Source organism: Chlorocebus sabaeus, chromosome 14, assembly GCF_047675955.1.
Source record: "Chlorocebus sabaeus isolate Y175 chromosome 14, mChlSab1.0.hap1, whole genome shotgun sequence".
Taxonomy (NCBI): Eukaryota; Metazoa; Chordata; class Mammalia; order Primates; family Cercopithecidae; genus Chlorocebus; species Chlorocebus sabaeus.
Window position 1 is genome coordinate 63682975 of NC_132917.1, and position 15810 is coordinate 63698784.

Below are 15810 nucleotides of genomic sequence, written 5' to 3' on the forward strand. Positions count from 1 at the left end.
TGCAGTAACTTTTAATTACCTCTCATAGTTTAGGCAAATGTGCTTATCCATTGTCATGGGTTTTTACAGATTATAATCAGATTGTTACTTACTAGCCACAATTTACCTTTAGGTGGTTTATGGAACACACATGGTGTATGGTGCTTCTTGGCTCACAGAGGGTCTCTTTGGTTCCCAGGCTAGATAGAGTACAGTGGCGTGATCGTAGTTCACTGCAGCCTGGAATTCCTGGGCTCAAATGATCCTGCCACCTCAGTCTCCCTAGTTGCTAGGACTACAGGTGTGTGCCACTACGCTCTGCTAATTTTTGTATTTTTCATTGAGACTGGGTCTTGCTGTATTGCCCAGGTTGGTCTTGAACTCCTGGCCTCAAGCCATCTTCCCCCCTCAGCCTCCCAAAGTGCTGGGATTACAGGTGCAGACCACCCAATCCCTGTCCACTTTGATAGTATTACTGGAGAATATTAACTTAGTTGTGTTAGGGTTTATAACTGTAAAAAGACCATGGTTGGAAATTGGGTATTTTAGAGTTCAATTTCAGCAAATTTCCTTGGATTTTTTTCTCTTGGATTTAGATGTGATGAAACATATATATGAAAAGATTTTTGAAGAGCTATGTTAAATACCTCATTTGTTAACACTTTTAGTTATTTGCAGGAGGTAGAGGCTATTTATATTAAATAAATTACCCCAAGAGTTACATAGTTTACTATTTTCTGTTCTCAGAAGTATCTTTAAAATATGTTGGCTTTAATTTTATCTGTATGAATGTCTTCTCCTATTCAAATAATAAGTGAAAGAATTTATAGTAGGTGGAGTATATAAGAGGAAAGAGTTTTTAGCCTTAATGAAATGTGATTCTGCTAAATTAACAAACATTTGTAAAAATAACTAGTTATCAAACAAAATATTTAAATATAAACTTTACAAATACATTTTAAAAATAAGATTGAATCAAGTACTGAGGATAGAAGGGGAGTGGTGGACAATAATCCAGTTGTCCCTATCTTATGAGAAGTAAATAAGATGATTACTTTCTAGATAAAGTGTAAAACAGCCGCCTGTGTTGGTATTTTTCTTCCAAGGCGTTTGGGTCTGGGGTGTTTCTTTTTGTGTTTTGTTTTTGTTTTTGTTTTTTGTTTTTTTCCTTTTCTTTTTGAGACAGGATCTGGCTCTGTCACCCAGGCTGGAGTGCCGTGGCGCGATCTCGCCTCACTGCAGCCTCTGCCTCCTCGGCTCAAGGTATCCTCCTGCTTCAGCCTTCCAAGTGGCTGGGAATACAGACAAATGCCACCACACCTGGCTAATTTTTGTATTTTTTGTAGAGATGAGGTTTTGCCTTGTTGCCCAGCCTGGTCTCAAACTCCTGGGCTCCAGGGTCTACCTGCCTCGGCCTCCCGCAGTGTTGGGATTACAGGCCTGAGCTGCCGTTGCCCAGCCTTTTTCTATAGTTTTCTATTTTTGTTGTTTGTATTTATTTAAGAGGGATTTCTGTCACCTTTAGTGAGATCCATCTGTCACAGAAGTGCCCAGCTGTGCCAAAAGCATTAAAAGTCTAGTCTGACACACGTAAGCAGTGCAAAGTCTTGGCTGAAACTGGGAACCAGAAGATGGCAGGCAGCCCTATGCCCTTTTCCTTTCAAAATGAAAACTTTGATACAGGAAAGTAGAGGCACCTTGGAATTGCCAGTACCTTTCAAGGGGTTCTTGTTTAGTGGAGAATATGAAACTGGAGTGAAACAAGTCCTAACTAGTTGACACCACTGAATTACTGCCACAGGATAAGGGGACCATGAGACTGAGCCCTTTTCATTTGCTGAATACCAGAAATAGATCAGTTATAGCTTACCAGCTGTTTGAGTGGCTTCCTGGAGTTTTCAGTTGATGGTTTTATATTTTTGTTTTAAGATCTTAGCAAAGCAATGTCTCAAGATGGCGCTTCTCAGTTCCAAGAAGTCATTCGGCAAGAGCTAGAATTATCTGTGAAGAAGGAACTAGAAAAAATACTCACCACAGCATCATCACATGAGTTTGAGGTAAGGAGGTCTCCACAGTGTTGAGGCTCCACAGTGTTTTTTTTTTCCCCCGCTTCATCTGTCTTCATGCTGAGTTACTACCAGTGATGATCATCATCATCCAACCTCAAATCAGCACAAGATGTATGATAACATCAAAAACAACAACAAAAAAAATAGAATTGCTTGACAATTAAGGGCTTTTAACATTTGCCCTTTGTAAATCCATCATCTTTTTTTCATTTAAGCCTAGGAAGTTTTCAAAGTCATTAAAATAATCAGAACCAAATTATACTTTGTTCTGTGTTTTGATGTCATTGGGTGGAGGAATGCATACCTGTGTTCAGTTGGAATTGAGAGAGGTTAGCTTCATATGTCCTGCATGCCGTTTCCAAAGAGTCAATTCTGATAGAACCATGCTACTTTGACAATTGTAATAGCAGTTTCCCAGAACTGGGAGGCATTCACTTTTTTACTTATAAATCAGTGTGTTAGAATTTTCATTTTTATATTTCAATTTATACTTAATGTTTTGAAGCCAGCTGTGTTTTATTTCCCTTTGTTCTTTTAGTGAAGATTAATTTTCATTTAGAAGTAGAGAAAGATATTGGTAAGTGAGTATAGTGGCCAGGCGCATTGGTTCTTACCTGTAATCCCAGCACTTTGGGAGACCAAGGCAGGAGGATTGCTTGAGCTCAGGAGTTTGAGACTGGCCTGGACAACATGATGAAACCCTGTCTCTACCAAAAAATACAAAAAGTAGCCAGGCATGATGGTGTGCGCCTGTGGTCCCAGCTACTGGGGAGGCTGAGGTAGGAGGGTGGTTTAAGCCTGGGAGGCGAAGGTTGCAGTGAGCCAAGATTGCGCCACTACACTCTAGTCTGGACAACAGCGCAAGAATGTGTCTCAAAAAAAAAAAAAAAAAAAAATACAGAGCCAGTTGGAATTCCCATTAAACAAATGGTGTTTGTTTGTTTTTGTTTTTTTTGAAACAGGGTCTCACTCTGTCACCTAGGCTGGAGTGCAGTGGTGCAATCTCCGCTCACTGTAGCCTCAACTTCTGGGCTCAAGTGATTCTCCCATCTCAGCCCCGGAGTAGGTGTGACTACAGGCACACACCACCACATCTGGCTGATTTTTGTTTTTTTTTTTTGTAGACACCAGGTTTTGCAATATTGCCCAGGCTGGTCTCAAACTCCTGAGCTCAAGTGATCAGCCGGTCTGAGCCTCCCAAAGTGCTGGGATTACAGGTGTGCACCAACCATGCCCAGCCTCTATTAACTTTTAGGATGTGAAAAAATCTCTGCTCCCTCCATGTCCTAATGGTATAAGAATTTCATTCAGAGATATTTTAAATGTGTAACTTGTATCTGTCTTTATGTTTTTATTAAATATTTAGCATTCTGCTGGTTGTAACAATGACTTCTATTTTCACAGCACACTAAAAAAGACCTGGATGGATTTCGGAAGCTATTTCATAGATTTTTGCAAGAAAAGGGGCCTTCTGTGGATTGGGGAAAAATCCAGAGACCCCCTGAAGATTCGGTGAGTTTTAGATTAAATGTAGGAAAATCTAGGGTAATTTTGGACATTGGTTTAACTTAGGAGGGTAGGGTAGTGTAGGGGACCTGTAACAATCATCATGTGAGACAAGACAGGACTTTCTTTGAATTCTCTGACCCCTCATCCTGAAACTATGGAGACAGCCTTCAGCTCCTTTCTCTTCTTTTAGACCTCTGAGAGTCTTGCTGAGGTCCTCTAACAGTCTAATCTCCCTGTGGCAGTACCCAATATCCCTGGATATGAAACGACTGTTTTGCAAAGTACTAAATATACCATAAGAGATTCATTTACTTTGTTTCTTCCTTCTCTCTTCCAAAACATTTGATTTCTCATTGCCCATAGGGTCATGTATTCTTTGCCAGACCTTAAAGCTCTCTTCTGGCTTTCAACCCATCTTTATAGCCTTATTTCCCATCTGCCTTATGTGAACCAGCCTAGCATTATCTTTACGCACATTGTATTCCCTTGCTTCTGGACTTCTGTATATGCCTTTTCTCGGAATGCCAGGGTCTCTTCTATCAAAATACTGCCCATTCTTGGAGGTTCTATTCAAATGCCTGTACGTCTGTCAGCCTCTAGCAGAAAGCTGCACTGTGGAGGTATGGAGTAGTAGTATTGGAGGTTCAAATCCTAGCTCTTCTGCTTATGAGTTTTTTGTAAAATGAGAATAATACCAAGTACTTTTTGTACTTCACAGGGTTATTTTGAAACTTTTTTAATTTCTGTGGAAATATGTTAAACTTTGAAGCATTTTGCAAATGTTAGTGGTTATTTCTACCATCATGTGGCACTTAGTCAGCCTAATTAGTCGTGTTTGTAACTGTGTTGTCTTTCATATTAGATCCCGAAGCTAGGGGTTCGTGTGTCTTGAGCAAATACTTGTTGAATGGATGATCTAAATGAAGTGATTGTTTAAGGATTTGGTTAACATATTGGCTTTCTTCCCTGTCCTTTCAGCGCTTTGGAACCCTGCTTCTTTCGGCACATTTCACTGCAGGTAGAAAAGACTTGATACAGTGGAATAATTATATGTAGATAGTTAATTTTTTATATGTCTATAATCTTACATAATCCAATATTGGTTTAAAAATTGGGCTGTTTATACAGCAGGGGTATGGCAAACTATTGCTTGAAAGCCACCTGTGTTTGTAAAGTATTATTGGAATACAGCTTCACTCATTAATTTATATACTATCTATCATAGCTTAAGCTAATGGAATCCCTCTTATTTTTTCCTAATGAGAAAATTAAATATATAGTGCCTAGTTAGAAGTATGTTTATTTGCACATGTGGAAAATGTCTTTCGGTTCTTAAACTTTTAAAAATTATGCATAACATTCTTAGTATAAAAAAAAGAAGCCAAATAATAAAAATCTCATGTAATGTTCACTCTGAGGAGTCTCTTATTTTTGATGTTAAAACTAAAATTCCTCTTGGCTGTAATGCTTAATAATTACAATATGCATTTTTAGGGTCTGCTATTTTGGCCTTTGATTTCCTTGGCCCTTGTGAATGAAGTGATTTATTTTTCTACTTTTAAGTGTAGTAGATTTAATAGTATTTTCTTTCAAGAAAGAGTTAGAAGAGAATTCTTCTGGATAGGTATGTTGTTTAAGAAAATAAGTAGGTATAAATTCAGTCAGATTTTTTAAAATGTTTGGGAACAGCCTAAACTTATAATAAATTTAGGCACTATTTATTTCCCCCCCACTTGAAACACTTATACCTTTTGTTTAGAAATTATCCTAATTTAAGTAACCTCCCTTATATAGTTTATGATGGACCTGGACCTGGGTATAGAAGTATAGTTTCTTTTTTTTTAGACAGTCTCACTCTGTCACCCAAGCTGGAGTACAATGGCATGATTAAGGCTCATTGCAACCTCTATTTCCCTGGGCTTGTGTTCTCCCACCTCAGCCTCCTGGGTAGCTGGGACCACAGGTGTTTACCAACATGTCTGGCTAATTTTTGTATTTTTTTTTTGAAGAGATGGGGTTTTGCCATGTTGCCCAGGCTGTTCTCAAACTTCTGGGCTCAAGCAATTTGCCTGCCTTGGCCTCCCAAAATGCTGGGATTACAGACATGAACCACTGTTCCTGACAGTGGTTTTGGTCTTAATTCTTGCTTGCAGACCTGGGAATTTTTTGTTTTCTACTATACAAACTTAACTTTTTGGAGATAGAGCCTACTTGAAGGAAGGCACACAGATTTATTATGTTCAGTATATTTTAAGATTCAAGAATTACTTTTTTCAGTGGAGAAATCTATCTTTTGTACTTTGAGAGATCATGATATATAGTAGGGATCCTTGAAGTGGGGTTCAGAGGGTGGAGAAGGAAGGAGAAGAGGAATCAGAATCACCTTGGGATTTTTTCAGTTCAGTACTACCCTACCCCATTCCCAAGAAAGTTCTGATAAATTCTTTCAGGAGGCTATGCCCATGTAGTGAGCCATAGTTACTGATAGTAATACAGAATTGATGTAGGACAAAAGAATAGAAATATAAAACAAATTCTAGATGTAATATTTTATGCGGTCTTTTTCTGTTTATAAAAGTATAAGTCTTCATTAAAAGTGTCTTTATTTTGAAGCCTACATTTTAAGCTTCTTCAAAAAATGTGTTTGCAATCCTGTATGCCCTTAATGTTGAAAATTTTGGAATGCAGAAGCAAAAGATAAGTTTGCTCTTCAACTATGTCATGAGTTTCTTGAGGGCACAAATGTGTTTTATATACAGTATGCATGTTACTAGCTTTTGCAGATTGCTCTGAGAATACAAATCATGGGTTAACGTTTGTTCACCTTGGTTCTGTTGGATGCCTCCTTCCAGCCTCCTCTTCCCACTCTTCTTTTTCCCATAGGTTTCCTTTCTCAGGCCTTAGAGATTATATAGAGGCCAATTTTCCTTTCAAAACGTAATTTTAAAAAGTGAACATAGGTCTTTTTTTTAAAAAATGCAAATAATATTTTATATTCCTAAGTGAAAAGAAATTACTGTGGAAGAACAGCCATTTAGAGTAACATTTCTCATGTCAGCCTTGTATCAAAGGTGTGACATAAACATTTTCATACCAATGAATCTATGTTTTTGTGTATGGGTTGACAATTAGCAGAGTCAGCCACCTGGTTTGTAAGTAAAGTTTTATTGGAACACACACATTCATTTACCTATTGTCTATAACTGCTGTTTTGCAACAATGGCAGATTTGATTAGCTGGAGTGGAGACAGTATGACTTGTAAAACCTGAAATACTTACTATCTGGCCCGTTTACTAACCCCATTTTAGCGTATGTATTTTCGGAACATCTTTAGTAGCTTTCTTTATTTCTTTGGCTCTCAGAAAACTGACCTCATATGCCTTTATCATTTCAGATGATCATTTTTAGAATTTTTATCTTTATTTTTTATTTTCTTTTAGAGATGAGGTCTTGTTCTGTCACTCAGGCTGGAGTACAGTGGCACAACCACAGCTCACTACAGCCTCGAACTCCTGGGCTCAAGGGATCCTCCTGCCTCAGCCTCCTGAGTAGCCAGGACTACAGGCATGTGCCACCAAGCCCGGCCAGTTTTTTTTTTTTGGAGTGACGGGGTCTCACTATGTTGCCTACGCTGGTCTTAAACTCCTGGCCTCAAGTGATCCTCCTGCCTTAACCACTTTTTAGATAAAAATAGTTTTTCATAAATACTAGATTGAAGGACATACTTTATAGATAGGCATTGAAATTTGATATTGTGAGGTTTTACTCATTCTTACCTTTTGTGTTGAATGCTTCGTTTTAGCTCTCGGTGAATACATAGATGTTTTGTGAGAAGTCTTTTGAGTTCATGTTTTATTGAATTATGGCTAACAAGAACCCAGTTTATAGAGTTATGGATAGTGCTCTGCTCCTTCTTTGTAAATGTTAACTAAATATAATAATCAAGATTATACAAATATGTATATGTATATATATATTAAGGTTAATGTTTTAAATTAGGGCAAAGAAGGACAAGCCAGCATGTGTAGCTTCATTTGACCATTTCATTGTTTTCCAGAGAGGTTATAAGAGTGTCTTGGTCCTTGCCAAGCTTACATGTTGGGCATGGAGAGGAATGGGAAATAGATCAGAATTATGAGAAAGTATGAGGCCTATTTAAGAAGGTATTGGAGCTGACAGGTTCTCTTGAACGCTAATTTAAAATCTGTTAGTCACATGGCTGGCACTAACCCCTGGTGATGATGTATTTTCATTTCTATACAAAATATTCTCTAAACAAGGCTTTTTTGCCAGCACAGGCAACATATATCTCGCCTCTGCAAATTTTTTTTTTTTTAGTTAGCTGTGCCTGGTGGCATGTGCCTGTAGTCCCAGCTACTTGGAAGGCTGAGGTAGGAAGATCACTTGAGCCCAGGAGTTTGAGGCTACAGTAAACTATGATCTCGCCATTGTACTCCAGCCTGGGTAACAAAGCGAGATTGTGTGTCAAAAAAAAAAAAACAAAAAAAACCAAAAAAAAAACCCTCATGACTTTTCATTTCAATATTAAATAGGATCAAAAGAGTGAAGGTATATTTGCAAATGGTGAGGAGTCACATGGGGTCATAGGGTAGAGAATTGGCATGAAGAGAATAGCATGCATCAATGTGTATTTAGCTCCAATGATTTTTTGTTTTGTTCCATAAAATTGCTGAGAGTTTTTCTTAGTCTATCAATACAAAAACATTAAAAGCTATTGTTTATTTATAAGGAAGTCTGAGCAACTTACAGTTTATGTGTGTAGATACATAGCATTTTTTTTTTCTGAAGGTGAACCATAGTACACTGTGCATTTAAAGTTTGCACATTAAAAAAAAAAAATCTAGAGGCAATCTGGCCAAGCATCTGACATAGTATGCCATATAGGATGATTTGCTTTGAGCATGTGAAGATTTCCCAGCTGCAGCTAGCCAGTAGTAAAACCATTAGAGACTTGTTTTGTGTGTATGTAGAGATACACACACAAATGAGATTCTAAAAAGTATTCCACAGAAAAGAATTAGTGGCATTTAAAGAAATGGTTCTGAGGATATGGCTGAATATCAAAAGAGTCTCATCGTTTCTTTGACATAAAGTTTTAAAGCAGTAATATATAGAAATACTGATACTAAGCAAACATACTAATACTAATTTAGCAAATATTGCCAAAGCTTCAGCTTTTGATTTCATGATGAATTAAACAGTTTTTGACTTTCCCTCAGGATTACCTTCCTTCACATTCCTTTGTGTACAGGACTTTCAGAAATGGGGACCTGCTAAAGGAACTGACAACAAGCCCATAATTATTCATTCCATTCTGGTTACATGTCTATAATTTCACTTTAGAAATAGCAATAGTAAATACATGGAACTTTAATGGCAATTACATATTTGATTTGATAGACTCAAGGTATTATTGTTGGACCAGGGTCTCTAACTACTGCCTTTGTGTCCAGAGTAGAGGACAGTTCAGTTCCACAGAATTGAATTTATTAGGAAAATCAGAGTGTGACTTTAGGTGGTAATACTACTATTTGAACATTGCCAGTCCCTCCAATACCAATTTCCACCCCACAGATAGTCTGCTGAGACCTCAACTCATGTGTCACAGGGCTAGTGATAACTAATAAAGATAAGTTTGGTATTCTACTCCCTAAGTGTATCATATGTCTTATAATGGAATGAAAACACATATATACATTTTTGGAGACAGTGTCTACCTCTGTTGCCCAAGCTGTAGTGCAGCAGTGGCATGATTATATCACTGTGGTCTCAAACTCCTGGGCTCAAGCAACGCTCCTGCCGCAGCCTCCTGAGTAGCTGGAACCACAGGCATGTGTTACTATGGCCAGCTAACTATAAAAATCTTTTTTTTTTTGTAGAAAACTGGGTCTTGCTGTGTTATCCAGGCTGGTTTCAAACTCCTGGTCCCCTCAAAGTGCTGAGAGTACAGGCATGAGCCACGATGCCAGGCCCCATTATCTTTATTTAATACAGATACTGGGGGAATCTTTGTATAAAATGGGATGGGTGGCCCATGTCTACTTCTTTTCTTCCCTGACATCTCTTACTTGGGGGATCTCCTACTAATTCATTTTTTTGTTCTAGATCAGACTTAAACAGCTGACACTTCACTTGTTGCATTGTATAGCTAAGATGAGACTAGAATGTTTAACCAGACATCTCAATTTGGGAGGTCTTTGTAGGAATTGCAGTTCCTTCATAGATTTCTTAAAATTATATGTGAAACTATGTGTAAATGTACATTTTTAGAGTAGATTACCTGACTTTGATTAGATTTTCAAAGGGGGGTTCATGACCTATAAAGATTATAAGAAGTACTGTTCTAGAATCTCATTCAAGACACATTTCTTGAGTACCTTCTCTCTGTGAGGCACTAGTTGGATGCTGGTGCTACAAAAATAATCTCTTTTCAGAATTTTGGCCCCATGTTTGTGGAGGAAATGGGTCCAGAAACAGCTAACTACAGAACAAGCAATGAACAGTCCATAGGATGCCGTGGAAGGATCTTCCTGGCTTGAGGCTCAGCAAAGACTTTCTGGCATTAGGCTAGACTCCTGGGGTAACCTTGAGGCAAGATTTCCCTGAGGATAGAGGACTGGTCAAAGAGAAAAAAGCTTTGAGAGTAGTAGGTGTCTAAAAATAATCAACTTAATAGCATGTAGCTGTTCTTTGGTGGTGGAGCATATGGTAGATGGGCCTGCTGCTCCGTGTCTGGAGCCAGAAGAAAGCCCCTGAGAGCCAGATGCTGAGTCTCTTTGCCTGCCACTGCAGCCCCTGTTCCAGACTGAGATCCTCCCTGTTCTCTTGGTGGGTTGCACTGGGGAGATATCAGAAACTTCAGTTTCCATTTGAGGGAGAAGATTGGAACAAAATTGTAAAACCATGCTTCATTATAAAACTCAAACAGTTGGTTTCGATTTTTCAACATTATAAAACATCAACCCAATTAGTTAAAAGATGCTTGTTTTTGTTTTTCATTGTGATAAGCAAACCTCATAAGGTTAATCAGCGTTTTAGCTGTTAATAGCTTTGGGATTCTCCCCCCCCACCTCCCCCCCCTCCGGCTTAGTGCACATTTTTATGAGTTTTGGCAGGTGCTCATAGTCATGTAACTGCCACCACAATCAATATACAGAACTTTTCCATCATCTCCAACCTTTTTCTTGTGCCCCTTTGAAATGGGCTTCTTTATAGATTTTCCCTTAAACATGCAAGCTAAGGAGATCTTGCCTTTTTCTTCATTTATACATCCAAAAAAGAGGTCTGCCTTGCCTCCTCTCTGTTTTATGTCATCTTGTCTTTCGTCTAACACACCCATACCAGCCCTTTAACCTTTTATAGAACTTTGTTTTTATAGCCTCTGGCCTTTTCCCCATTCCCACCTTCATTTCTCTGGAGCTGTTCCAACAATGTGAATTACATAATTAAACTACCAGTGTAGGCCGGGCGCTGTGGCAGATGCCTGTAGTCCTAGCACTTTGGGAGGCCAAGGCAGGTGTATCAGCTGAGGTCAGAAGTTTGAGACCAGCCTAGCTAACATGGAGAAACCCCGTCTCTACTAAAAATACAAAAATTAGCCGGGTGTGGTGGCAGCTGCCTATAATCCCAGCTACTCAGGAGGCTGAAGCAGGAGAATCACTTGAACCTGGGGTGCAAAGGTTGCAGTGAGCCGAGATTGCCTCACTTCACTCCAGCCTGGGTGAAAGAGCGAAACTCTGCCTCAAATAAAAAAACAACTATCATTGTATTTTACACCGCTTTAATCACAGACTATTCAATACCTCAGAGTTTAAGGCTAGGCTAGTATACAACATAAGCAGGATGATGTAAGAGGCTGTGTTTTTTTTTTTTTTTTTTTTTTTTTTTTGGCATTCAGGATTATTAGTTATTCTGAAACTTCTTTTGCCCATAGGTAGGCTAACAAGAAGGGAGATACAAGATGATTTTAGTAAAGAGCTAGTCCTTTACTAAGGACTTTACTGGAACAGATTGTGTTGTAAGCAGGTTGGTGTTTGGAATTCCATTTCTGTTAGCATTCCTTTCCAGCTCCCTGAGTTATCTAACTTTGTCCTTTCTAATTCATACTAAAGTGGAATGTTCTTTTAAAACTATCTTCTTAGCTGATAAGGATATGGGTCAGATGTTCCACAAGGTTGACTAATTTTATGACTTCAGCTGATTTCTACAAAAAGGTGATGAATATACATATCTGTTTGTAGTGTTAGAATTTTTTTAAACCATCTGTATATCACTTTTACCTTTTACACTTAGAAAATACTCAGAAGTCTTTGAACTTCTTAAAATGTCTAAATTTCTTTTTTTTTTTTGAGATGGAGTCTCACTCTGTCTCCCAGGCTGGATTGTGGTGGCGCAATCTCGGCTCACCGCAAGCTCCGCCTCCTGGGTTCACGCCATTCTCCTGAGTCAGCCTTCCAAGTAGCTGGAACTACAGACGCCCGCCACCATGCCTGGCTAAGTTTTTGTTTTGTAGTAGAGATGGGGTTTCACCGTGTTTGCCAGGATGGTCTCGATCTCCTGACCTCGTGATCCATCCGCCTTGGCCTCCCAAAGTGCTGGGATTACAGGCATGAGTCACCGCGCCCGGCCACTTTTTAAAATTTCTATAAAAATTCTAGATTATAGTAAGGTTTAGGGAGCAATTGGTACCTTCTCTTCATAGGTACTATCTACTTTGTAGGATCGTTTGCCGTCTGTAACCACAGTGTTTTACTTATTTCTTTTTTTTAATCTGGGTTTTCTGCTAATTCTTTTATTGTCATCTCTTCTCTAGTTTTCCAGGTTTAAAGTGCACAGTTGGGAGCAATATAATTTTACATCTCTGTAGGATTTTGGAAATTCCTACAATTTTTATTGAAAGGGCAGTAGTTACAGGAGTTTGAGAGGCAAATACATCAAGAGGAAGAAATAAAATGCTGTAAGTAGGTTAACACATGAGCATTGAATAAGTGAGAAGCAGCTTACAATATGTGTTTTAAAATCAACTTTTAATTTTAGAATAGTTTGATTTACAAAAAGTTGCAAAGATACACTATTTTTAACTAGAAACATTATAAAGCTATCCAAGCTAATTTGTTACCTGTATCTCATTTTTAAAATTCCCGCTGAGTCAAACAAAGCACAAGGTAATTACAAAGAGTACTGATGGAATTTTTCTTTCAAGGTCAAAAGTGAAAATATATAAAAGATAGCTGAGAAGAAACATGGATGTACAAGGAGAGTACCTATGACTGGACTAAATATGGAAAGAAGTAGAAGTGGGCCATTAAATACAGATTTCTATTTATAGACAGGCTTGTTTAAGACAGGTGTCTTCATTGTACATATAGTCCTACTGCCAAAAGCAGATTGGAAAATATTCTCTTATTTCAAAAGAACATGAAACACCATTTCAAAGGGTTTTTTGGTTTTTAATGAAGCAAAGCTTTAAGCATTTTTCGTTTTTTAAAACTTTGTAAAAAGATATATGCAAAGCTCTATATCCTGTAGTTAATGATTATTGCCAATGTTTGGGTACTCATATGTCAGGCATTGTGCTGAATCCTTTATGTTTGTGATTTCATTTAATATTCATAACAGACCTGGAAGATAGGTACTATTATGTCATTTTACAAAAGAGGAAACTGAAGTTCAGAATAAGTTGCCTAAGAGAAGGGGCCCTGATGAACCAGCTACATAGGCCCCAAGACCTGGTTCTTTGGTATCCTGTAGTAACAATAAGGAGTACATCCCTGTCTTTATCTCTAGTGCACAGAATGTGGCATACTTTATGTGCTTATCAACAACAGTGTTAATAGCAACAAACATTTATTCAGCACTAATGTGCTAAGCATGTTCTCAACTCTTCTACATGTATTTTCTTACATGATACGCAGATAACTCTAGGAGCTCACTATTATTCTTTTTTCATAATGGAAGACACAGTGGAGGCTGAGAGGGATTGAGTTATCCACACAAGTTTCCTTAGCTAATAAGGCAGAATTTAGGCCCAGGTCTACCTCAGCCCGCATTCCTAATCACTGTGATGTATTGTAGAACACTCACCAGTTGCCATCGATGTTCGAAAGAAACTTGAAAGTCTTTAAAGTATGGCCTTTCCATCAGTTCTCTGTCTTTCCTTGAGTAGAGTAGAGCAGGTTCCATCCCTTCCTTTAGAGCCTAAAATACCCTCACTTCTCTTTGAAGTTCTTCCCGTGATACATTTAACAAATATTTATTGAATAGCTACTGTGTTATAGGCATTGGGCACTGAGATACAAGTGAACAAGATAGTCAAGGGCCTAATACTCATAGAGCTCTATTCTAGTGGGAGAGATAAAACATAAATTCATAAATAAATAAAATAATTTAGGAGACTAATTTCCCATCACTGTTCTTCTGGCCCAGTCTTACCCCTAACAGTCACATCTCCCTGTCTGAAGTCCTTTTTTCTGGTTTATCTGTAGTCACTATGTGAGGCTATCAAAGTCTCCTTTATTCATTATGTTTATTCTACAAACCTATCAAATACCCACTGTTTTATTTTAATTATTGGAAATGCAGAAATAAAGACAGTCACTCCCCTTAAAGAACTTAAAATTTTGTACAATAGAGTGTTTCCCAAATTTCCCCATGTTACTTACATAGAAAATGAGTAGGGTAAGTATAAGAGACCGTTTAGTTGGGAAGGAGACTGTGGCTGCCTCCAGCCCTGCCCAGCTGCCTAGAGGACTGAAGGAATCAATAACACAGGCATGCAATAGCAAGCCAGTTCTGAACTTTTGGTTTAGTGAGATGTTTGCACAAAAATATGTTTATTGTGCAACTGGGCAATAGCTATGAATGTGGTTCAGGAGATATTTCACTCACTGGCTTCTACCTAGAGAGAATAACTGGTGTTCTCCATTCTCAGAATGCTTGGGTCTACTTTTTTTTTTTTTTTAAAGAGGCAGAGTCTCACTCTGTTGCCCAGGCTGAAGTGCAGTGGTGTGACCATAGCTCACTGTTACCTTGAACTTGTAGGCTCAAGGGATCCTCCTGCCTCGGCCTCTTGAGTAGCTGGGGCTACAGGCATGTGTCAGCATGCCCATCTAATTTTCCAATTTTTTGTAAAGACAAGGTCTCACTATGTTACCCAGGCTGGTAACTCCTGGGCTCAAGCGATTCTCCTGCCTAGGTCTCCCAAAGTGCTGGGATTATAGGTGTGAGTGACCTCACCTGGCCTTGGGTCTGCTTTTTATTATGCATATGTTCTCCCACCAAAGTGAGTGGCTTGCTCACCAAAGTTAATTGTGCTTGTTCTCAAATGTGTTCATGCTAGTTATCTTGGTTATAATGACATAATATAATTAAATTTTATATAAACTAGTGGAATGGGTTTTAAAAAACTCTTACTATGAAAACTGAATTGAATGCTTTGGGAAACATGGATAAAGATGAATAGCAAAAAAAAAAAAAAAATGTTGAATAGGTATGACAACTATGAAAGACTGGGAAAATTGCATAAATCTAGAATGATTCTTCTGCATGCAAATTGTTTCACAAATGTCTAAGGTCTTGGTCCACTTGGAAGAAACTGAAACTGAAAATCGCAGAATGTGTATTATTGATGTGGCTTATATAAGAAATATGACACACAGCTCTGGTCAACAGATTCGTGCTATAACTAAGCAAAAGACCTTGGTGAATGAGTGTAGGCTTATTTGTAAAGAGTTAAAATAGTTAATATATCTAAAACTTTTTCATGATTCTATGCTTGCACTTATTTTTAAAATTAACTGACTACTTGTTCAGATGTTTTAAATAATTAAATGAGTGCGTTTCTGGTATATGTGCTCAGTGTAGCAGGAGAATGAGCAGCTGGTGAGTTGGTGAAGTCCTAATCAAGTTAAGGATAAGAGGTAATGTTAGAGCTGAGACTTGAAGTATGAGTAAGAGTTTGCCCAAAAAATCAGGGGTAGATAACTTCAGGTTTAAGAGAATGTGATATGCAAAGGCCCACAGGCATGAGAGAACAGAAGGTGCTCTAAGAACTGTAATTTTTATAGTACTCCTGGAGAATAAGAATGCAAATAGGTGGGAAATGAAGGTAGGCAAGGTAAGTAGGGGCCATGCTGCAAGCTCATGGTCAATTGGGAGATCATTGTGGCTGAAATAAGAAGATGCTGGAAAACACAGGGGATAGAAGGTCGGTCCTGTACCTTATAGCAGGCT

At 38.3% G+C, this 15810-nt stretch overlaps 1 protein-coding gene across 2 annotated transcripts in view; it reads left to right on the top strand.

Annotated features, from left to right (window-relative positions):
* The window catches only part of UGP2 (UDP-glucose pyrophosphorylase 2), a 53436-nt gene that overhangs the window by 14061 nt on the left and 23565 nt on the right, over positions 1-15810 (top strand). For both annotated transcript variants that reach the window (XM_007970460.3, XM_007970458.3), the window contains exons 2-3: positions 1909-2036; positions 3453-3560. In XM_007970460.3, the coding sequence (XP_007968651.1) occupies positions 1923-2036; positions 3453-3560 (222 nt within the window). In that variant the 5' untranslated portion in view covers positions 1909-1922. The remainder of the gene's footprint in view (positions 1-1908; positions 2037-3452; positions 3561-15810) is intronic.